A 24,927-nucleotide genomic window follows, 5' to 3' on the forward strand; every position below is an offset into this window, starting at 1 on the left:
TGGGCAGTGGGCACAGTACAGTCTGTGTGGGCCTGACACACACTGGCTTGCAACTGTGATTATATCACAGAAAAATATTAAATAGAATTCTTTTTTATCTGCGAGGTATTTGTGAGTAAGTGACACCCTGTAACGGTATAAGTGGAGGCCTAGCCACTAGCCAGTGGCCACAATACAATCTGTGTGGGCCTGACACACACTGGCTTGCAACTGTGATTAGATCACAGAAAAATATTAAATATAATTTTTTTTAATCTGCAAGGTATTTTCTGTCACACCCTGTATGAATGGTGTGCACACAGTACTGTCTGTGACTGAGCCTGCAGCCTCTCACACACGGGCAGGCAACTGCAATATATATAAATATATATATATATATATATATATATATATATACAGGGAGTGCAGAATTATTAGGCAAGTTGTATTTTTGAGGATTAATTTTATTATTGAACAACAACCATGTTCTCAATGAACCCAAAAAACTCATTAATATCAAAGCTGAATATTTTTGGAAGTAGTTTTTAGTTTGTTTTTAGTTTTAGCTATTTTAGGGGGATATCTGTGTGTGCAGGTGACTATTACTGTGCATAATTATTAGGCAACTTAACAAAAAACAAATATATACCCATTTCAATTATTTATTTCTACCAGTGAAACCAATATAACATCTCAACATTCACAATATACATTTCTGACATTCAAAAACAAAACAAAAACAAATCAGTGACCAATATAGCCACCTTTCTTTGCAAGGACACTCAAAAGCCTGCCATCCATGGATTCTGTCAGTGTTTTGATCTGTTCACCATCAACATTGCGTGCAGCAGCAACCACAGCCTCCCAGACACTGTTCAGAGAGGTGTACTGTTTTCCCTCCTTGTAAATCTCACATTTGATGATGGACCACAGGTTCTCAATGGGGTTCAGATCAGGTGAACAAGGAGGCCATGTCATTAGATTTTCTTCTTTTATACCCTTTCTTGCCAGCCACGCTGTGGAGTACTTGGACGCGTGTGATGGAGCATTGTCCTGCATGAAAATCATGTTTTTCTTGAAGGATGCAGACTTCTTCCTGTACCACTGCTTGAAGAAGGTGTCTTCCAGAAACTGGCAGTAGGACTGGGAGTTGAGCTTGACTCCATCCTCAACCCGAAAAGGCCCCACAAGCTCATCTTTGATGATACCAGCCCAAACCAGTACTCCACCTCCACCTTGCTGGCGTCTGAGTCGGACTGGAGCTCTCTGCCCTTTACCAATCCAGCCACGGGCCCATCCATCTGGCCCATCAAGACTCACTCTCATTTCATCAGTCCATAAAACCTTAGAAAAATCAGTCTTGAGATATTTCTTGGCCCAGTCTTGACGTTTCAGCTTGTGTGTCTTGTTCAGTGGTGGTCGTCTTTCAGCCTTTCTTACCTTGGCCATGTCTCTGAGTATTGCACACCTTGTGCTTTTGGGCACTCCAGTGATGTTGCAGCTCTGAAATATGGCCAAACTGGTGGCAAGTGGCATCTTGGCAGCTGCACGCTTGACTTTTCTCAGTTCATGGGCAGTTATTTTGCGCCTTGGTTTTTCCACACGCTTCTTGCGACCCTGTTGACTATTTTGAATGAAACGCTTGATTGTTCGATGATCACGCTTCAGAAGCTTTGCAATTTTAAGAGTGCTGCATTCCTCTGCAAGATATCTCACTATTTTTGACTTTTCTGAGCCTGTCAAGTCCTTCTTTTGACCCATTTTGCCAAAGGAAAGGAAGTTGCCTAATAATTATGCACACCTAATATAGGGTGTTGATGTCATTAGACCACACCCCTTCTCATTACAGAGATGCACATCACCTAATATGCTTAATTGGTAGTAGGCTTTCGAGCCTATACAGCTTGGAGTAAGACAACATGCATAAAGAGGATGATGTGGTCAAAATACTCATTTGCCTAATAATTCTGCACGCAGTGTATATAAAAAATAAAAAAAAAGCAGACTGATGTACCAGCCCTGAAAAGGGCTTTTTGGGGTGCTGTCAGGACGCTGTCCTTACAGCAGATGAGTCTGTGGACACAGAACACTGCCCTAGCTAACGCTCTACCTTTTGAATCAGCAGCAGCAGCACTGTCCCTCCTCTCACTGAGAATGCAGATTCCGAATGAATCTAAAATGGATGCTGTCCAGGAGGTGGGAGGGTCTGGGAGGGAGGGTCTGCTGCTGATTGTCTGGAATGTGTCTGCTGACTGTGAGGTACAGGGTCAAAGTTTACTCAATGATGATGTATAGGGGGCGGACCGAACATCGCATATGTTCGCCCGCCGCGGCAAACGCGAACAAGCAATGTTCGCCGGGAACTATTCGCCGGCGAACTATTCGGGCCATTTCTAATAAGGACTCTACACCACACAAACTGTTAATAAGAAAACTTTATTACATAATCAGATAATATCCACATATGTCATAAAAGATAAAATACATGACCTAGAGTAGTGCAAAAAAGTGTGGAGGCAAAATCCCTCCAATCACAGGAATAAGAATTATAATAATAAGGTTCAACAGTCACTCAATTACATCAAAAGTGTGACCCCACATTACTGACAGTATAAGGTGCCAACCGGCTTTCTACTAAGTAATACTACTAAGTGACTCCACACCGCACCAACCAATGGGGACGGCTGTATCGCCCAGATAATGACCGAGAGCAATAATGTAAGTAATACCACAGACCTGGATTAGAAGGAATGGCCCGACGTCCGTTTCGCAGTCACGCTTTTTCACAGGGCACGACCTATCTATCCCCATATACAAAACAAGGACTACATAAAATGTGTACATGAAAAAAAGAAGATGGCTCCGCAGCATTCCGCAGTATCAAATATGCTTTAATCGTAACCTCCAGACACAAACAGCAACGTTTCGACTGAATACCAGTCTTTGTCAAGCCTAATAACATCAATGCTGATAGGCATATATATTGGTGCCAATCTTTTGGTGCCAATCTTTTTTCGAGAGACAAAAAAGATTAGCACCACTGAGGAGTGGTAATTTCCCTTGCCTTTCCTGTTGCAACTGCGGTGGCATCATGAAAGGTGACGGTTTTACACATCCATACAGTGGCAAACGGTTTAAGATCAAAGGTCACTATACATGTAAATCCACTGATGTGGTGTACATGATACAGTGCCCCTGTAGTTTGATCTATGTGGGGGAGACCACGATGGAATTGAGGGAAAGAATTAACAAACACAAAAGCACAATAAGAACAGGTGCACTCGACAAACCGGTTGCAAAACACTTCATTGAATGCAAACATTCCATAAATCAATTGAGATTTCGGGCAATTGATAGCGTAGGATATTTGAGAAGGGGTGGGGACAGGAAGGGAATCCTGAGGAAAAAGGAACTTAAGTGGATCCATACCCTTAGGTCCCTACAACCCTTTGGCTTGAATATAGAGTTCAATGTCTCATCCATTGATTGATATTGGTAACTGTATTGTCCTCTTAGTATAGGGACATCATGTTTTTAACATATATGTAACACATCCCCGGGGGATCAATCCCCAATCCGTATGACAATGGGTTAATGTGATGATCTATGTATTTATTGGATATGTATATATGGTGCACCATTCACATTTTGGCTATGTGTGGCTGTTATGTACCGCACCTGTGATGATATATGATACGTCCATCACTGTCTTTTGTGTGACTACGTGCAGTCTGTATCGATGCTCTTTTAGAGTCAGATGATCACCGTTGAGGGCAAGGGCCCCACAGTGAGTTCGACGAGTATGATCATACATAGATCGGTTTTGTTTTTGATACAGATTGCACTTGTTATCTATATAGGAAGTAGCGTTGACCGAGGCGTCATCGTTACCATGACACCGGTGTTTGCGCTGTGTTATCATTGGCAGCGGCCCCCATGTGACCCACGATACTGACGCACGGATGTGCGCTCTTGGGGGAGAATCACATGATGGACGCGTAGGCTGTGACGTCAGTGGTTGCAGCGGTAGCTTATTGGCCAAAGACACGTGCGCCGCCGGGTACCATGGTGACGTGTGACACTTCCGGGTATGTGAATGTATTGAGACGCGGCTGCGCAATACAGACAAGAGAACGCCGAGGCGAACAACACTAGTGTGGCGGGTAAATCATCAGCTGTAAGTTAGAATGTGGACATATGTACTCTATTATACATTGATTTGTACTGATGATGTAACGGGGCGTGTATTTTATGTGGGGGGTATATATATGCCTATCAGCATTGATGTTATTAGGCTTGACAAAGACTGGTATTCAGTCGAAACGTTGCTGTTTGTGTCTGGAGGTTACGATTAAAGCATATTTGATACTGCGGAATGCTGCCGGAGCCATCTTCTTTTTTTCATGTATACTATATGGCCTGATGGATCAAGGGCCTACGGTGAGGCTGTTGCATTGAAACAGACGCATTATCGTGAGACCGCATAGTGCTGCTTCTACACTACTATTTGCATACATAAAATGTGTAGTCCAGGGGACTGGACTACACTGGTCTGTTTACAAATGGCAGTTGATTGTCCCTTGGTTACTCTCTCCCTTATGCACTGTGCACTTTATATACCTGTATAGTGAGATTTTCTCTTGCAGGTAGCCTTGGGAGTGTTTGGGATTATCTGCAATTATTTATTGACAAATTTTATGTAGTCCTTGTTTTTTGTCCTGTGTCTGTATAGCCACATATACATGTATTTTATTATAATTAGTAATGGTACAATAAACTCGTTTTCTACTATTAGTAGCTGTGTAGTGTATTTTTAGGAGTTATCTGCTTTGTAGCTACCTCACAGCCATTTCTTTAGGCCCAGCGCTCTTATATACTATGTTACTATTATATAACACCAATATAAGGCTGAAAAAAGACATTTGTCCATCCAGTGTGGCCTGTCATCCTGCAAGTTGATCCAGAGGAAGGCAAAAAAAAAAACTGTGAGGTAGAAGCCAATTTCCCCCACTTAGGCTTTATTCACACGTCCGTGTGTGTTTTGCGGATCCACGGATCTGCGGATCCGCAAAACACGGACATTGGCGATGTGCGTTTCGCATTTTGTGGACCGCACATCGCCGGCACTTATAAGAAAAATGCCTATTCTTGTCCGCAATTGCGGACAAGAATAGGACATGTTCTATTTTTTCCGGGAACAGAATTGCAGACCCGGAAGTGCGGATCCGCAATTTCGGATTCGGGCAGCACATCGTGTGGCCCCATAGAAATGAATGGGTCCGCAATTCCAATCTGCAAAATGCGGATGTCCTCTTGTCACAGTTACAGTCCTGGGGATAAATAGATGATAAGATAGATCTCTGTACTGACCCCTGATATATTTATACATAGGAATTAGATCTCCCCTCGTCGTCTTTTTTTTTTTTTTTTTTTTAAGTGAATAACCCTAATATTGATAATCTTTCAGGGTACTGTAGTTGCCCCATTCCAGTTATTACTTTAGTTGCCCTCCTCTGGACCCTCTCCAGCTCTGCTATGTCTGCCTTGTTCACAGGAGCCCAGAACTGTACACAGTCCTCCATGTGTGGTCTGACTAGTGATGTGTAAAGTGGTAGGACTATGTTCTCATCACGGGCATCTATGCCCCTTTTGATGCAACCCATTATCCTTTTGACCTTGGCAGCAGCTGCCTGACACTGGTTTTTGCAGCTTAGTTTGCTGTTCACTAATATTCCTAGGTCCTTTTCCATGTCAGTGTTACCCAGTGTTTTACCATTTAGTATGTACGGATGACTTGCATTATTCCTTCCCATGTGCATAACCTTACATTTGTCAGTGTTAAACCTCATCTGCCACTTATCTGCCCAAGCCTCTTATCTATCCAGATCCATCTGTAGCAGAATATTGTCCTCTTCAGTGTCAATTACTTTACACAGTTTAGTGTCATCTGCAAAAATTGATACTTTACTGTGAAAGCCTTCTACAAGATCATTAATAAATATATTAAAGAGAATAGGGCCCAATACTGACCCCTGAGGTACCCCACTAGTGACAGTGACCCAATCTGAGTGTGTACAGTTAATAACCACCCTCTCATTGAGCCAGTTACTTACCCACATACAGACATTTTCTCCCAGTCCAAGCATTCTCATTTTATATACTAACCTTTCATGTGGTACAGCGTCAAATGCTTTGGAGAAGTCTAGATATATGATATCCATTGATTCGCCACTGTCAAGTCTAGAACTTACCTCCTCATAGAAACTGATTAAATTAGTTTGACATGACAGGTCCCTCATAAAGCCATGCTGATATAGCGATATTTGCTTATGTTCCTTGAGGTACTCCAAGATAGCATCTCTTAGAAAACCCTCAAACAGTTTACCCACAACAGATGTTAAACTTAATGGCCTATAGTTTCCGAGCTCTGTTTTTGGACCCTTTTTGAATATTGACACCACATTTGCTATGCGCCAATCCTGTGGAACACTCCCTGTCAGTATAGAGTCCTTAAATATCAGAAATAAGGGTCTGGCTATGACATTACTTAATTTTCTTAGGATACGGGGGTGTATGCCATCTGGTCCTGGCGACTGTACTTCTTCCTGGGTCAGACAGGGCACTTTTAATGGAGAATTAACTTTTACATTCTGAATTTCATCTGACAGTTTATTTTCTACAGTGGAGAAAAAAATATTTAATAGCTTTGCTTTCTCCTCATCGCTCTCTGCAACTCCCCCCTCATTACTATGTAGAGGGCCGACACCTTCAGATTTATACTTTATATAATTGAAAAACATTTTAGGGTTAGTTTTGCTCTTTTTGGCAATTAATCTCTCAGTCTCTAGTTTGGCTGCTTTTCTTTGTTTTTTACATATTCAATTTTTTTCCTTATAGCTTTTCAGTGCTTCCTCGCTACCCTCCTGTTTTAGTGATTTAAATGCTTTCTTTTTGTCATTTATTGCCTTCTTTACAGTTCTATTTATCCACATTGGTTTCTTCTTGTTCCTTAACCTTTTATCCCCATAAGGTATGTACCTCTCACAATTAGATTTTAGGATGCTTTTAAAAATATCCCATTTTGTGGCTGTATTTTTATTTTTGAGGACTTTGTCCCAATTTGTTAGGCCTATGGCCTCTCTAAGTTGGCTAAATTTAGCTTTTTTGAAGTTTGGTATTTTTGTTCCTCCCTGTAGAAACACTCTTTTGAATTATAATTACTTTATGCACATCTGTTGTTCTGTCAGGTCTATTGGTTAATGCTAAGTCCAGTATGGCCGTCCCTCTAGTCGGGTCCTGAACCAATTGGGAAAGGTAATTGTCTTTGGTTATTGTCAAGAACATGTTTCCTTTGAGATCTGGAAACTGGTATATTAGGTGGTTTATAATAAACTTCTATTAGTAATTTATTATTGTTTTTGCCTCCATGTATTTCTACCCACAGTGACTCCACATGTTCATGTCCCTCACTTATATCTTCCCGGAGTGTGGGCTTTAGACCGGACTTTACATAAAGGCAGACCCCTCCCCCTCTCTGGTTTTGGCGATTCTTTCTAAGCAGACTGTAACCTTGGACATTAACCCCCCAGTCATAGCTATTATCCAGCCATGTCTCAGTTATTCCCACTATGTCATAGTCATCCTCACATATCACTAATTCCAGTTCCCCAGTTTTATTAGTCAGGCTTCTGGCATTAGTATACAAACATTTAAGAGGTTTATGTATATTTTGTACCCTACACTTTTCCTTCTAAAATGTTCTAGTCCCTCCTTCCATTTCTCCCCCAGTCCCATTACCTTGCCCCTGGTCTCTATCTGCACTATCTTCCCATCCTATAATTTAATTACCCTCCCTCCCAGTCCCTAGTTTAAACACTCCTCCAACCTTCTAGCCATCTTCTCCCCCAACACAGCTGTCCCTTCCCCATTGAGGTGCAGCCAATCCCTACGATAGAGCCTGTAGCCAACAGAGAAGTCTGCCCAGTTCTCCAGGAACCCAAACCCCTCCTTCCTACTCCAGTTTTTGAGCCACTTGTTAACCTCCCTAATCTCCCGATGCCTTTCTTGTGTGGCTCGTGGTACCGGTAGTATTTCAGAAAATTTATTTTGACCTAAATCCCTAAAATCATTTTTATGGACGCTCCACCTACCTCTAACTTTGTCAGCCCCTCCCAGTAATCTGTCAACCTGATCCACGATGTGTCGAACTCAAACGCCAGGAAGACAACACACCGTTCGACGATCCCGGTCTTTGTGACAGATTGCCCTATCTGTACCCCTAATAATTGAGTCTCCCACTCTCTTCTGGTCCCCTGCTTACTGCAGCTGACATTCCCTTGACTGGCAGAGGAAGTGTCCGGCTGCAGCAGTGCTTTCCCTGAACTGACATCCCCCTTATCTGCCAACCGTGTAAACTTGTTGGGGGTGTGTCAGATCAGGGCTAGCCTCCCTGGCACTCTTTCCTCTACCCCGCTTTCTAACTGTTAACCAGCTAGCTACCTCACATTCCTGAGCCTCCTCGCTACCACCCACCCCCACATCTACCCCATAGAGTGTTTGCTCAGTGAGCAGCAAACTCTTTTCCAAATTGTCAACACTTCTCAGTGTTGAAATTTGCCCATTTAGATACTCGATGTGCGATTCCAAATGGTCAGTGACATTCAGTTTAATTTTTTCACCGCTGGTGACAGCGACATTACCTGCGCTACATCTCCTCTATAACATTTGCGCATCATAAATATCTGTAACATTCAGTTTAATTTATTTGCGCATACAGTTACAAAACCTGTGCTACTGTACGTGTGACATATTTGCAAGCATATATACCATTTAATATGCTCAAGGCGAGCAGTAAGGTACAGGGAAGTGCCCATGCTGCTAATGGTTCACGCAGAGGCTGTGGCCCTGGGCACGGTGAAACTGTGCCCGCTGCCAGAGCACAAGAAACACACTCATCCACGATACCTAGCTTCATTTCCCAGTTTGCAGGGCGGAGCAGGGCACCACTCTCAAAGTCACACCAGTGTGACCAGGTGGTCGGTTGAATTGCAGCAGATAATGCTTCCAGTCGGTTAAGCACCACCCTGTCTTCCACAAAGTCCAGTCCCAGTAGCCAAGAGTCTGGTCAACAGAATCCTCACCCTGATCCTCCTTCCTCTGACCATGGAGAGTCTTGGCAAACAAGTGATCCTACACTCGGATATTCCGAGGAGCTCTTTTCATCACCATTCCTTAATTTGGCCCTCTCGCCAAGCCTGCTTAAAGAGGGACATGAGGAAATCTTGTGCACTGATTCCCAAACTCTTGAGCATCCATAGTCAGAAAAAGATGACGGTGGGGAACAGCAATTAGTTTTTCACGAGGTGGATGATGATGATGACACACAGTTGCCAATAAGTCAACCGCAATTAGTGTCTCAAGAAATTCATGATGAGGATAAGACACAGTTGTCAATAAGTGAGGTTCTTGTTAGGTCAACAAGTCAGGAGGATGACCAGAGTGAGGAAGTGGAAGAGGAGGTGGTGGACCATGAAATCACTGACGCAACCTGGTAAGGTGGCAAGCCGAGCGAGGACAGCATTATAGAGGGGGAGGGATCCGCAGCACCGCAACAAGCTGGAAGAGGCAGTGGGGTGGCAAAAGGGAGAAGGCGGGCTACACCAAACAGGCCCACAACTGTTCCACGGAGCACCCGCTTGCGGCAATCTCTCTTGCCAAGGGGTAGGTGTTTTGCAGTCTGGCCCTTTTTTGAGGAAAGTGTGGATGATAAAAGAATTGTCATTTGAAACCTGTGCTGTACCAAAATGAGCAGGAGATTGAACACTAGCAACCTCACCACCACCAGCATGATCCGCCACGTGGCATCAAAGCACCCTAATAGGTGGGCCGAACGCCTGGGTCCACAATAAGTGTCTGCAGGTCACACCACTGCCTCCTCTTCACCTGTGTTACGTGCTGGCCAATCCCCTGTCCAAGACGCAGGCCCGGATGCCTCCCGCCCTGCACCTGGACTTTTGCAAGCACCATCATCTAGCACATCCACTTCTGTGTCCCAGCGCAGCATACAGATGTCCATACCCCAGGCCTTTGAATGAAAACGCAAATACCCAGCCACCCACCAATAGGCCATAGCACTAAATGCGCACCTTTCCAAATTGCTGGCCCTTGAAATGTTGCCATTTAGGCTTGTGCACACAGAGGCTTTCCGGAGCCTGATGGCCTTGTTACTCAGTCCCCAGCTACCACTATTTTTCCCATTGTGTCGTCACCGCCTTATACCAGCATGTGTCCCGTAACATCACCCGTGCCCTGACCAACACAGTTATTGGGAAGGTCCACTTAACGACTGACACATGGACAAGTGCTTTTGGCCTGGGTGAACGTTGTGGAGGCCAGGAGCGAGTCGTACCCTGGGATGGCACAAGTGCTACCGACGCCAAGGATTGCGGGCCCTACTTCCATCACGATTTCCACCACCACCTACATTAGTGGCTGCAACCCCCCCCCCCCCCTTCTCCTCCTCCACCTCCTCCTCCACTTCCACCTCTGAACCCGCAGAGCTGTGGCAGGGTAATAAGGGACCAGATTGAGCTGTGGCTCCCGCCCCTCAACCTACAACCAGGCATGGTTGTGTCTGATAATGGCCGTAACTTGGTGGCGGCTTTGGAGCTCGCCAAGCTCACAAACATACCATGCCTAGTCCACGTCTTAAACTTAGTGGTTCAGCGGTTTCTCAAAACCTACCCCAATTTGCCTGAGCTACTGGTAAGGGTACGCTGCATGTGTGCCCATTTCCAAAAGTCATCTACAGCTGCCGCCAGTCTGACAACGCTGCAGCAGCGCTTGCAATTGCCAGCTCACCGACTGTTGTGTGACGCGAGCACGCGCTGGAACTCCACGTTCCACATGTTGGCAAGGCTTTGTGAGCAGCAGAGGGCTGTAGTGGAATACCATCTGCAACATGGTCGTCGCCTTTCCAGTCAGCTTCCGCTGTTCACAAGCGACGAGTGGCCATGAATGTCTGACCACTGTGAGGTTTTACGCAACTTTGAGGAATCAACACAGATGTTGAGTGGCGATGTCGCTATTATCAGCATAACCATCCCACTTCTGTGTCTACTGAAACGCTCGCTGCTCACAATGAAGGCGGACTCTTTGCATGTGGAAGAGGTGGAAATGGGGGAAGACAGCAGTGATGGTCAGTTCTCAGTGTTCGCCAGCGAACACATGCGGGCTGCCATCTTTAGTAAGGTAGACTCACCCGTCCGGCGATGCACAGGTAAGCCCTTAAGGGCTCGCCTGTGCATCGCCAGACGGGTGAGTCTAGCTTACTAAAGATGGCAGCCCGCATGTGTTCGTACTGACCATCACTGGAAGACAGTACACAGGGTGATAGCAGGACCACCCTGAGTTCGTCTTCTCAGCGCAAATTGGATGATGATGAGGAGGAGGAGGAAGAGCAGGAGACGGTTGCCTCCGCTACAGAGGGTAGTACCCATAACAGGTTTATTCCATCTGTTCAGCGTGGATGGGCCTAAGAGGAGGAAGAGGATGAGGAGATTGAGAGTCATCCTCCTGATGAGGACAGCAAAGTCTTGTCTGTTGGGACTCTGGCACACATGGCTGACTTTATGTTATGATGCCTTCCCCATGACCCTCGTGTTATATACATTTTGGCCAACACCGATTACTGGTTGTTCACCCTTCTCGACCCCCGCTACAAAGAGAACTTCTCATCTCTCATTCCTATGGTGGAGAGGACTAGAAAAATGGTGCAATACCAGAAGGTTTTTGTGGATAAATTGCTCCACAAATTTCAAGCTGACAACACTGGCGGCAGAGTACGTAGTTCCTTGGGCAACCGAAGAGGGGAGATGAGGGGAACACACAGCAGTTTCAACAGAGGTAGGGCAACACTCTCCAAGACCTGGAACAGTTTAATGATGCCCCGCCAGCACCCTGATGCGTGACCTAGTGTCACAAGGAGGGAAAAGTTTTGGAAGATGGTGAATGAGTATGTAGCAGACCGTGTCAGTGTCCTCAGTGATCCCTCTGTGCCTTACAACTATTGTGTGTCCAAGCTGTACACGTGGCACAAACTGACGCTCTACGTCTTAGGCTGGGTTCACACGGACGAGTTTTCCACGCGGGTGCAATGCGTGAGGTGAATGCATTGCACCCGCACTGAATGGGTCCCATTCACTTCTATGGGTCTGTGCACATGAGCAGTGTTTTTCACGCATCACTTGTGCGTTGCGTGAAAATCACAGCATGCTCTATATTGTGCGTTTTTCACGCAACGCAGGCCCCATAGAAGCGAATGGGGCAAGTAAGTGCGGATGCGGTGCGATTTTCACGCATGGTTGCTAGGAGATGATCGGGATGGGGACCCGATCATTATAATATTTTCCCTTATAACATGGTTATAAGGGAAAATGATAGCATTCTCAAAACAGAATGCTTAGTAAAATAGGGCTGGAGGGGTTAAAAAAATAAAATAAAAAATAATTTAACTCATTTTTATCCACTTGTTCGCGCAGCACGTCTTCTCTTCTGCCTTCATCTGTGAGGAAAAGGACCTGTGGTGACGTCACTGCGCTTATCACAAGGTCCATCACATGATCCATCACCATGGTTATTTGTTTAACCCCTCCAGCCATATTTTACTAAGCATTCTGTTTTAAGAATGCTATTATTTTCCCTTATAACCATGTTATAAGGGAAAATAATATCTACACAACCTTGAACCCAAACCTGAACTTCAGTGAAGAAGTCCGGGTCTGGGTACCACATTCAGTTTTTTATCACGCGCGTGCAAAACGCATTGCACCCGCGCGATAAAAACTGAACAACGGAACGCAATCGCAGTCAAAACTCACTGCAATTGCGTACCTACTCGCGCGGGTTTGCCGCAATGCACCCGAGACGCATCCGGAGCCAAAACGTGACGCCCGTGTGAACCCAGCCTTAAAGGTGCTGGTCTGTCCTGCAGCCAGCGTTTTGTCAGAGCGGGTATTTAGTGCTGCTGGGGGCATAATAACTGATAAGCGCATCCAGCTGTCAACTGAAAATGCTGACAGATTGACTCTTATCAAAATGAACAAGGCATGGATTGCCCCTGACTTCTCTACTCCACCAGAGGAAAGTGGCTGAACATAAAGGCACTTTGAATGTGGCTTTTATAGTGTATTGAATACAATGTATTCCCATGCACCCCTTCCACCACAAAAAAGGGTATATTTTTCAATCTTCCTTTTCTCGTCCTCCTCCTCCATCATATCAACATGCTTATTAGGCTGCCTTCGCTCCTAATCTTTTAGAGGGTCAGCTCAGCAGCAAACCCTCACTCCTAATGTTTTAAATGGTCAGATCAGCATCAGGTGCTCACCCTTAATGTTTTAGAGGGTCAGCTCAGCAGTAGGTCTTCGCCCCTAATGTTTTAGATAGTCAGATCAGCAGCAGACCCTCACCCCTAATATTTTAGAGGGACACCAGCAGACCCTCACCCCTAATGTTTTAGATGATCAGATCAGCTGCAGGCCCTCACCCCTAATGTTTTAGATGATCAGATCAGCAGCAGGCCTTCGCCCCTAATGTTTTAGATGATCAGATCAGCAGCAGGCCCTCGCCCCTAATGTTTTAGATGGTCAGATCAGCAGCAGGCCCTCGCCCCTAATGTTTTAGATGGTCAGATCAGCAGTAGGCCCTCGCCCCTTGTTTTAGAGGGTCAGCTCAGCAGCAGACCCTCGCCCCTAATGTTTTAGAGGGTCACCATCAGGCCATCAATCATAATTTTTCAAGGGTGTGTATGATGCCTTCCTTTATGTGTAATAAAGGGTATATTGGAGTGCCGGTTCCTTGTAATTTTTAGCAGCCCTTTCACTTAGTGCATAGGCTTTGTGAATGTAGGAGTCCCACTACCTGAACAATTGTACCACAATGAGAATGAGGCCCTCCATTATGTGATATGAAGGTTGTATCGGAGTGCCTCTTCCTTGTAATTTTTGGCAGCACTTGCACTTTATATACAAGTAAATATACAGGAAAGAATGTTTCCTAACAATTTTTCCTCTAAAATCGATTTTATCTTCGGCTTTGTGCGTATTATTGTCAGTCTGTAAAAGTGGCGTACTACTCGGACAACATCGTTCCCAGCAGCGACCTGGGAGTCCGAGATGCATCCAGACATCCTCCCCATGCTGTTCCCAAACCATTTTAGTGGTGTTTCCATCAATTTCTGACCTTTTCCTGTGAACCAGACACCCTCCCCTCTTCAGAGCAGGGGCTGCCTGGTTTAATGCTATGGTTTGACTTGCTCTGTAGATCACCCAAGCATCCCAAAGTGTTCTACTCGAGCACCAAAGCACTTTGGTGCTCGATCAACACTACTAATAACACTTTTTTCCCCCCACTAATACACCCCAAAAAAGGCTGTAATTTTGTCACTTCACCGCACAAAGGCTAAGGCCCCTTTCACACTAGCGAGTATTCCACGCGGAAGCATGTTTTATATTTTGCAATTTTCACGCAACGCTGGCCCCATAGAAGTGAATAGAGCTGAGTGAAAATCGCATCACATTCGCAAGCAAGTGCGCATTCGATGCGTTTTTCACGGATAGTTTCTAAGAGATGTTGTTTGTATACATTCAGTTTTTTATCACGCGCGTGCAAAACGCATCAAAACACATTGCACCCACACGATAAAAACTGAACAACTGAACGTGATCGCAGGCAAAACTGAATGACTTTGCCTGCGAAATTGCGCAGTTTTCACTGAATGCATCCGCAACGCATCCGGACACGCTCATCTTCAAAGGGCCTAATAAGCCCTTTTTTCCCCACTAATACACCCCAAAAAAAGTTTCAGAACATATAACTGCACCGCTGAATGGCTAATAACACTTTTTTCCCCCTCTGATACACCCCAAAAAAGGCTTCACAACATATAACTGCACCGCTGAACTGCTAATAAAACTTTTTTTCCAACTAATGCACGCCAAAAAAGTATGTCATTTTGTCACTTCACCGCACAAAGGCTAATAAGCCCTTTTTTTTCCCACCAAAACACCCAAAAAAGGCTGTAATTTTGTCATTTCACCGCACAATGGCAAATAAGCCCTTTTTTTCCACTAATACACCCCAAAAAGCCCAATAACAAGAAAGGTTTGCTGAAATTACAGAGGTATCATCTATTGTAAACCTGAAAGCAGCAGTTTAATGGCAATTCGGATCCCCAGTCAGTGCAGCAAGGTGTAATAGAATCGCTCCTATCACCCAGGCTGCACACTCCCCTATTGGACCCTGTTCTCCTTTTATAGTGTGGAATAATTCCTCCCTATCCTTTCCCTACACTTCTAATGCCCTTTCCCTGAACTTCTATCCAGCAAAATAAAAGTTTTCAAGTATTTTCTAGCACTGTCCCTAGCGCCTGCTGACGTCTCCCCTGCACTAAGTACACTGGAAAATGGCTGAATCCAAGATGTCTGAGGCTATTTATAGGGCTGTGACATCACAGGGCTGGCTGCTGATTGGCTGCATGCATGGCATTGTGGGTGATCCCTTTTTCCCAGAGTTCTTTGCTCCATGTCCTAACACGTGCAGCAGCCATTTTAGGAAAAAAACTTGATTCGTTTCCACGAAGGGTGAGGAAATTTGGATTCAATGCAAATTTTATTTTTCCGGAAATTCGGATCGAATTCCACTTCGTCAACTTTGATTCGCTCATCTCTAATCATAGACAATTGGGGCATATTGCTAGGATATGCCCCCATTCTCTTATAGGTGCGGGTCCCACCGCTGGCCGGCTCTACATAGAAATGAATGGGAGCGCCCCACGCATGATCGGCCAGCGCTCCCTTTCACTCCTATGGGCTCGACGGAAATAGCCGAGCCAGTGCTCTTCTATTTTCGGAAGCCCTATAGAAAATGGAGGGCGCAATTTCGGGGCTTCGTTCTCGATATAGGTGCGGGTCCCACCGCTACCACTAACCCTCTAAGACAATGGGGGCATATCCTAGCGATATGCCCCCATTGTCTGTCATAATACAACCTCTTTAAGCCTCATTCACCCGTCCATGTCCGTGCTCAAATCCGTGAGAGGGTGGTCAGTGATGCATCCGTTAAGTTGTCCGTAAAGGATTCGTGTTGGGTCCGTGTGTCCGTTTTTTGCTGTCTGTGTGCCATCCGTGTTTCACTGACCCTGCACAGGTGAAAAATAATTTTAATAAAAATCTCTTCCTAATGATCCGTGAAACACGGATGCAACACAGATGGCAACCGTGTTTTTCACGGACTCATTGACTATAATTGGCGTGAGTGATCCGGGAACACAAGATAGGAAATGCATTTGTGCTAAAAAAAATTCAAATAAATGGATCCGTGGCCTGTGGAACACGTTCAGCACACGTTTATGAATCACTGACGTGTGAATGAGGCGTTACATAAAAAAGATCATGGAATATAATCTCATCTAGCCCTACATTTTGTCTCCCCCTCCTCCTTATCCTACGTAGCAGGGTTGCCAACCAGAATTTTTCTTTTTTCTGGACAATTTATCCCAAAAGCACAGATAGCTAATATTTTTTACTGACAATTTGGAAAACCATAATAAATAATAATACATGTCTATAGCTCAATATACTGCTAAGAAATCATTACCAGCATTTACTGTGAGCTGCAAAATTTTGTAAATTATCACCAAAATAGCATAGGCAAGTACTACCAGCTTCAAAAACAAATTACGGACACATCCATTTTTTTCACGGACACAGGAAAAAAGTCGCCTATATTTACAGACTGTCCAGAAATTTCTGAACGGTTGGCAACCCTGCTATGTAGCTAACCTCAGTCCTAACCTCAGTCCTAACCTCAGTCCTAACCTCAGTCCTAACCTCAGTCCTAACCTCAGTATCTGAGGAAAGGGATTTAGGGGTCATTATTTTAGAAGACTTAAAGGTAGGCAGACAATGTCATAGAGCAGCAGGAAATGCTAGCAGAATGCTTGGGTGTATAGGGAGAGGCATTACCAGTAGAAAGAGGGAGGTGCTCATGCCGCTCTACAGAACACTAGTGAGACCTCATTTGGAGTATTGTGCGCAGTACTGGAGACCATATCTCCAGAAGGATATTGATACTTTGGAGAGAGTTCAGAGAAGAGCTACTAAACTAGTACATGGATTGCAGGATAAAACTTACCAGGAAAGATTAAAGGACCTTAACATGTATAGCTTGGAAGAAAGACGAGACAGAGGGGATATAATAGAAACTTTTATATACATAAAGGGAATCAACAAGGTAAAAGAGGAGAGAATACTTAAAAGAAGAAAAACTGCTACAAGAGGACATAGTTTTAAATTAGAGGGGCAAAGGTTTAAAAGTAATATCAGGAAGTATTACTTTACTGAGAGAGTAGTGGATGCATGGAATAGCCTTCCTGCAGAAGTGGTAGCTGCAAATACAGTGAAGGGGTTTAAGCATGCATGGGATAGGCATAAGGCCATCCTTCATATAAGATAGGGCCAGGGACTATTAATAGGATTCAGATATATTGGGCAGACTAGATGGGCCAAATGGTTCTTATCTGCCGACACATTCCATGTTTCTATGTAGCTGTACAAGGTTGAGTCTTATTGTATTCTGCAGTAAAAAACAAGCAATATTAAATCCACAGAATGAGACTTTCTCTCATCACACAAAATTCTGGTTCATAGGAATCAGAACTTTTTGAAAAATCTAAGTCAAGTTTATGAATTTTTAGAACTGATTTGCTCATCTTTAAGGCTGGTTTCACACGGGCGTTGCGGGTGTGTTGCGGGAACATGCGTGATTTTCCCCCGTGAGTGCAAACCATTTTAATGCGTTTTGCATGCGCGTGAGAAAAATCAGCATGTTTGGTACTCAGACCCGAACCCGGACTTCTTCACAGAAGTTCGGGTTTGGGTTCAGTATTCTGTAAGTTTTATTATTTTCCCTCATAACATGGTTATAAGGGAAAATAATAGCATTCTTAATACAGAATGCATAGTACAATAGGGCTGGAGGGGTTAAAAAAAAAATATAAAAATCATTTAACTCACCTCATCCACTTGTTCGCGCAGCCCGGCTTCTCTTCTGCCTTCATCTGTGAGGAAGGCACTGTGTTCATCACATGGTCCATCACATGATCCATCACCATAGAGATGGATCGTGTGATGGACCATGTGATGAGCTCAGTGATGTCACCACAGGTCCTTTTATTACTGCACAGCACAGATGAAGACAGAAGAGAAGCCGGGCTGCGCGAACAAGTGGATTAAAGGTGAGTTAAATTTAAAAAAATTATTTAAACCCCTCCAGCCCTACTGTACTATGCATTCTGTATTCAGAATGCTATTATTTTCCCTTATAACCATGTTATAAGGGAAAATAATAATGATCGGGTCCGCATCCTGATCGTCTCCTAGCAACCGTGCGTGAAAATCGCACCGCATCCGCACTTGCGGATGCTTGCGATTTTCACACAGCCCCATTCACTTCTATGGGGCCTGCGTTGCGTGAAAAACTAACAAAATAGAGCATGCTGCGATTTTCACGCAACGCACAAGTGATGCGTGAAAATCACCGCTCATGTGCACAGCCCCATAGAAGTGAATGGGTCCGGATTCAGTGCGGGTGCAATGTGTTCACCTCATGCATTGCACCCACACTGAATCCGGACCCATTCACCTCTATGGGTCTGTGCACATGAGCGGTGATTTTCACGCATCACTTGTGCGTTGCGCGGAAAACTCGCCCGTGTGAAAGGGGTCTAATAAGTGCAGATTGTGTCTATCTCTCCTACAGTACGTGCTGAAACTGATAGCATTTTTGTCAGTGGTATTAATATTATTCTCCTATTCTGTCTATTTGAGGCCAAACTGTTTACTGGATGTAGGCTGCTTTTAGATGCTACTATATTCCAATTTTCCGTTTCCAGGTACGGATGAAAATGTTGATAATCAGAAACGCAATTTTATCAGCCATGCCAAATGTAACAAAGCCTTAAACTTGGAGGAAGGCAAAGACTATGTGATCTGGGGAGTGAGAAAAGATCTGTGGAATACTGCGGATGGGTAAGTGATAGTAAAAACTTGTGAATTGAAGGGGTTTTCTGGGATCTAACAGATCCCTCATTAATTACATATAACACACCTGTGGAGAAAATGAGTTCCATACTTGCCGATCAGAAGGTGCTTGAATTGGCAGTTTGGGAACCCAGTCTTCTGAAAATCTGTCTTCTGGCAACATCACATCTTGTATCAGGTTTCTGGCTTAGGCTATGGATCAGATGTCACTTCCACTTTTGATGGGACCAGACAGGGGGGTTGCTAGGGTCTCAAAAGATCCAGAGTATAAGCCCCAATGCATATGGCCCCAGTCGACGTCCCCTGCCCGCACTAGCACTAAAGACATGTTAGGCTACTTTCACACTAGCGTTTTTGATGGATCCGGCAGGGTTCAGCAAAAACGCTTCCGTTACTGATCATACAACCATCTGCATCCGTTATGAACTGATCCGGTTATATTATCGTTAACATACCCAAGACGGATCTGTCATGAACTCCGTTGAAAGTCAATGGGGGACGGATCCGTTTTCTATTGTGTTAGAGTTAAACGGATCCGTCCCCGTTGACTTACATCCGTCTTGCTCCGCATCCCATGACGGAAAGAGAACCGCAGCATGCTGCAGTTTGCTCTCCGGTATAAGAACGCGACCAAACTGAACGCAATGCATTTTGGAGCATTCCGCTCTGTTCAGTTACGTTTTGTCTCCATTGACAATGAATGGGGACAAAACGGAAGCATTTTTTTTTCCGGCATTGAGACCCTATGACGGATCTCAATACCGGAACATAGAAACACTAGTGTGAAAGTAGCCTTAGGCTGGGTTCACACGGGCGAGATTTCCGCGCGGGTGCAATGCGTGAGGTGAACGCATTGCACCCGCACTGAATCTGGACCCATTCACTTCTATGGGTCTGTGCACATGAGCGGTGATTTTCACGCATCACTTGTGCGTTGCGTGAAAATCGCAGCATGCTCTATATTGTGCGTTTATCACGCAACGCAGGCCCCATAGAAGTGAATGGGGCTGCGTGAAAATCGCAAGCATCCGCAAGCAAGTGCGGATGCGGTGCGGTTTTCACGCATGGTTGCTAAGATGACAGTCTATTCACTGTGTTATTTTCCCTTATTACATGGTTATAAGGGAAAATAATAGCATTCTGAATACAGAATGCTTAGTAGAAGGTCAATTGAGGGTTAAAAAAATAAATAATTAACTCACCTCCTCCTCTTGATCGCGTAGTTGCCGATCTCTTCTTACTTCTTTAATCATGAGCTGCCGGCAAAAGAACCTGTGGTGATGTCACATCACATGGCCCAATCACATGGTCCATCACCGTGGTCCCCCATAGTGGCCCCTAGCATTAATAATGTCCCTCATAATGGCCCCCTGCATTAATAATGTCCCCCATAGTGGCCCCCTGCATTAATAATGTACCCATAGTGGCCCCCTGCATTAATAATGTCCCCCATAGTGGCCCCTAGCATTAATAATGTCCCCCATAGTGGCCCCCAGCATTAATTATGTCCCTCGTTATGTCCCTCATAGTGGCCCCCAGAATTAATAATGTGCCCCACAACATTTTCTTTTGACTGCGAAAAAACCCCCTACCTCATCCACTTTCACGCGCGGGGACACTCGCTCCTCACTGGATGCAGCAAGACCTGACACGATTGTGTGAATCGCGCTGGGAGCGCAGGTCCTGCTGCATCCAATGAGGAGTCAGTGTCCCCTCCCCTTGGATGAGGTGAGTATTTTATTTTTATTTTTTTTGTCATTTATTCCCACTGTACCTGTCTAAACGGCCGTTAAGTATGGTCCCATTGATTTCACGGCCAAAAATAGGACATGTACGATTTCTTGTTAGCTGCTATTTATTTAAAATAAAATAGCCGCATAGACTGCAATTGGTTATAAAAATGGCTGCGTGATGGACGCTGCGTAAACTGCTATCACAAGGATATTTCTTCACATTTGTGTGCATGTAGCCTAAAAAACATTGCCAGTCCCATGTAAATAACATTACTTCCCTCCCTTCAGCCCCTCCAATATATAGTCCAATGTAAATAACATCACTCTCCTCTCCTCCCTTCAGTCCCTCCAATATACAGTCCCATGTAAATAACATCACTCCTTTCCCTTCAGACCCTCCAACATACAGTCCCATGTAAATAACATTACTCCCCTCCCTACAGCCCCTCCAACATACAGTCCCATGTAAATAACATCACTTCCCATGTATCTAACATCCTCCCTTCAGCCCTAACATACAGTCCCTTGTAAATAACATCACTCCCTCAACCAAGCAGGGAGGTAGTATAGAGAGAGGAGGAGAACTACAACTTCCAGCATTCCTCTGGCTCTCACACTGAATCTATCCCTTCCACTTACCTCTCCTCATGTCACAGAAGACATCACAGGTTCTTCTCCACTAGTTCTCCTCTTCACAGCTGAGCTCCGCCACTAATGACTGTGACATCATTGCAGGTCCTTCTCCACCACTGAGCTATTCCTCTAGCACAGATCACCTGGTCAGAAGTCACCCTTGTTTTTTCATTATCTATGGACCAGCTGAGCAGGGGGCCCTGGGCAAATGATTCAGTGTGGTAGTGCTGCAGCGCAGGTATTCACTTGTCATACTGTATGTGTCCAGCAGGCAGTACATTCGGGGGCCTGGGACAAAACATGAATGTTTTAACCTAGAGACGCCCATGGGACCAGAACTATCACTCTCACCGGTGCATGTGTATACTGCTGAATTCATCTCATCTACGCACGACTAGGCAGAGGAAAAGTTCTGGTCCTGTCCACAGCAGAAGTGATATACCCTTCAGCGCCCAGGCGGGAATCTGGTAAAGGACATAACTTGTTAGCGGAAGCTGGATTTTCAGAACATGTGACCATATTTCCGAGTGGTTGATCCTTGCAACTTCAGAAGACTAAGTATATTACTAGCTTTTCTTTTAAAGGCTGTTTGTAAGTAAATAAGGTGGGAAAACGTCTTTAAGAACATGGAACGGTGGACCCATGAGAATAAAGATGTCCAGAGGCAGACATAGAGACTATTAGTACACACACAGCGGCAAGGCAATACCTAACAGTAAAAAAAAAAAATATGACCAATGGAAAGCAAACAGGCCTAAAAGGCACAGTCCTCAAGGGGTTAAAAGAGTATTCCAATCTTGTAAAGTAATAGCATGTTGTTAGGATTTGGCATCACTTTATGATTGGTACAGATCTGACCTCTTGGATCTAAACTGATCATGAGAATTAAAGGGCTGCATGGTAAACGTTTATGGAGGTAAATGTGGTCAGGTGTAGTTCCCTGCACAGTTGGTTAACCAGTAGTGTTGATCACAAATATTCGAATTGCGAATTTTTATTGCGAATATCGGCACTTTGAGAACTATTTAGAATATAGTGATATATATTCGTAATTTCGAATATTGGATTTTTTTTTTAAATCAGTACACATGATCCCTCCCTGCTTCTAGCTTGTGGGCTAATGAGAAGGCTGCAGTATCTGCAGTAATGCAAATTTTTATTGTGAATTTTTCAATTGCCGATTTCCGCAATCAAGAAAATAATGACTGGAGATCTCGAATTTGCAAATATATGGCGAATATTCGTCCAAATATTCGCCCAAATATTCGCAAAATATCACAAGTTCGAATATTGCCCCTGCCGCTCATCACTACTAAAAATATTTCCTCCCTGCTTCTTACTTGTGGGACAATGAGTCATTGGCCCACAAGCAACTTAAGCAAGGAGGAATCATGACTGGCAAAAATGACGAATATTCTAAAAAACAAATATATAGCACTATATCGAATATATTAGTGTTTTCGAATATTCGTAATATATAGAATATATAGTAATATATAGAATATATAGTAATATATAGTAATATAGCGAATATTCGGAAAAAACCCGAATATAGAGCAATTTAGCTAATATAGTGCTATAATCTTCTTTGTCTAATAGTTGTAATTTTTTTCTCATCTGAAGTTCAGATTGGAAAAAAAACAAATAAACCAAATAAAGTACAAAAATGCATAATAATTGCTAGTGCTATACTTATAAATTAGAGATGCTTGGCAAATCATTTTGTACAAAATTATTTGAGCCCGTCTGCCGCACGTCAAGGCGATCTCTGTAAGACGGGTTCCTAACATTAAATTCTACCTGTTATGTATGGGCACCAAAAATGACAGAAATTAAAGCAGGCCCAGCATGCATGTGGAACCTACACTCCCTGAATTGTATGGTAGCCGTCATGGCACATAACAGGTAGAATTTAGTGTTAGGAACCCGTCTTACAGAAATCGCCTTGACGTGCGGCAGACGGGCTCAAATACTATAAAAAAAAAGATTATAGCACTATATTAGCTAAATTGCTCTTTATTCTTTTTTTTTTCCGAATATTCACTATATTGCTATATATTCTTGTTTTAGAATATTACAAATATTCGAAAAAAAACAATATATATCAGTTTTTTAGAATATTCGTAATATTCTAAAACAAGAATATATAGCAATATAGTGAATATTCGGAAAAAAATAATATTGAGCAATTTAGCTAATATAGTGCTATAATCTTCTTTGTCATATTATGCGATCATTACCTTGCCGATTTTTCGATTAAATTTTTTTTTTTGAATATAATGAATATTCGAATTCGTGAATATTCAACGAATTTTCTACAAAATATTCGCGAAATATCGTGAATTCGAATATGACCCCTGCCGCTCATCACTATTAGGCCGAGAGCGGTCCGTGGTATCCCGGCCTGGATTCCCAGCTGACAGCAGGAGCGCACGGCGTCATTGGTTGCTATGATGCTGTGCGCTTCATGCCACCGCTGCACTACAGTAATTCACTTGTATGATCTATACGAGTGTATTACTGTAGTGCAGCGGCGGCATGAAGTGCGTGGCGTCATAGCAACCAATGATGCCGTGCGCTCCTGCTGTCAGCAGGAATCCAGGCTGGAATACCACGGACCGCTCACGGCCGTGGAGCACGGCCGTGTGCATTCGACCTTAACCAGGAGAGCTGCTGGGGAAACTTTGAAGGGGACCTAGTATTGTGGCTCCATTATTCTCAGGATCAATGATTGACCAAGAGGTCAGGCTCTTTCCAATCCTAGCTATACGCCATCACATTATAACATTGCAATACCCCATTAACCATTGATAAAGGACATTTTGATCACCATCAGGTTCCATGGGTTTCTATTGGTCATTACACTGGACAAGATAAACGTGTACATAGTAGAATACAGAGAATACAGAGAGAAAAGACTAATGCCTTTACCTAGATATTCTGGACTTGTCCCAAACTGATGATTTTGGTTCCCCAACAGATATGCCTACATGATAACCAGGGACACTTGGATTGAGATCTGGCCAAATAACCGAGATTGCCAGAAAGCTGAGGTCAAAAACATCTGTAATGAACTGGGAGAGTTCATCGATGAGATGGATGTCCGTGGATGTACCAGTTAAATTTTTCTTGCCCCACATTCCCAGTTTCATATTCTTGTTTTATGCGCTAAGAATAAATACATCAAAAAACATTCTCAAAGGCTTTACATCACGTATATTTATTATTCATGACCTGCATTCCCCAATACATATGCTAATATCTGGCAAGTGAAGACTAGAGATTAATTCAATTCGGACGCTTTGAATTCAATTCGGACGCTTTGCCGAATTTTCCCCAAAATTTTTTATCTGAATTTATTTGTGACGAAGCACGTTAAAAATCTGCCATTTCCCAGCTGCTGAGAGCCTGTATATTGGTGTACAACACTGTGCATTGCAGAAACATACATAACTAGTTCGCTGTGGTAGTTAAACAATACT

At 43.9% G+C, this 24,927-nt stretch overlaps 1 protein-coding gene across 5 annotated transcripts in view; it reads left to right on the top strand.

The window, feature by feature from the left end:
* Positions 1-24,640, top strand: part of LOC120986497 (A.superbus venom factor 1-like) — a 694,107-nt gene extending 669,467 nt beyond the window's left edge. For all 5 annotated transcript variants that reach the window (XM_040415118.1, XM_040415120.1, XM_040415117.1 and 2 more), the window contains 2 exons: positions 18,932-19,067; positions 24,426-24,640. In XM_040415118.1, coding sequence (XP_040271052.1) covers positions 18,932-19,067; positions 24,426-24,567 — 278 coding nt within the window. In that variant the 3' untranslated portion in view covers positions 24,568-24,640. The remainder of the gene's footprint in view (positions 1-18,931; positions 19,068-24,425) is intronic.
* The last annotated feature ends 287 nt before the right edge of the window (positions 24,641-24,927 follow it).

The sequence above is a fragment of the Bufo bufo genome, chromosome 1 (assembly GCF_905171765.1).
Source record: "Bufo bufo chromosome 1, aBufBuf1.1, whole genome shotgun sequence".
Taxonomy (NCBI): Eukaryota; Metazoa; Chordata; class Amphibia; order Anura; family Bufonidae; genus Bufo; species Bufo bufo.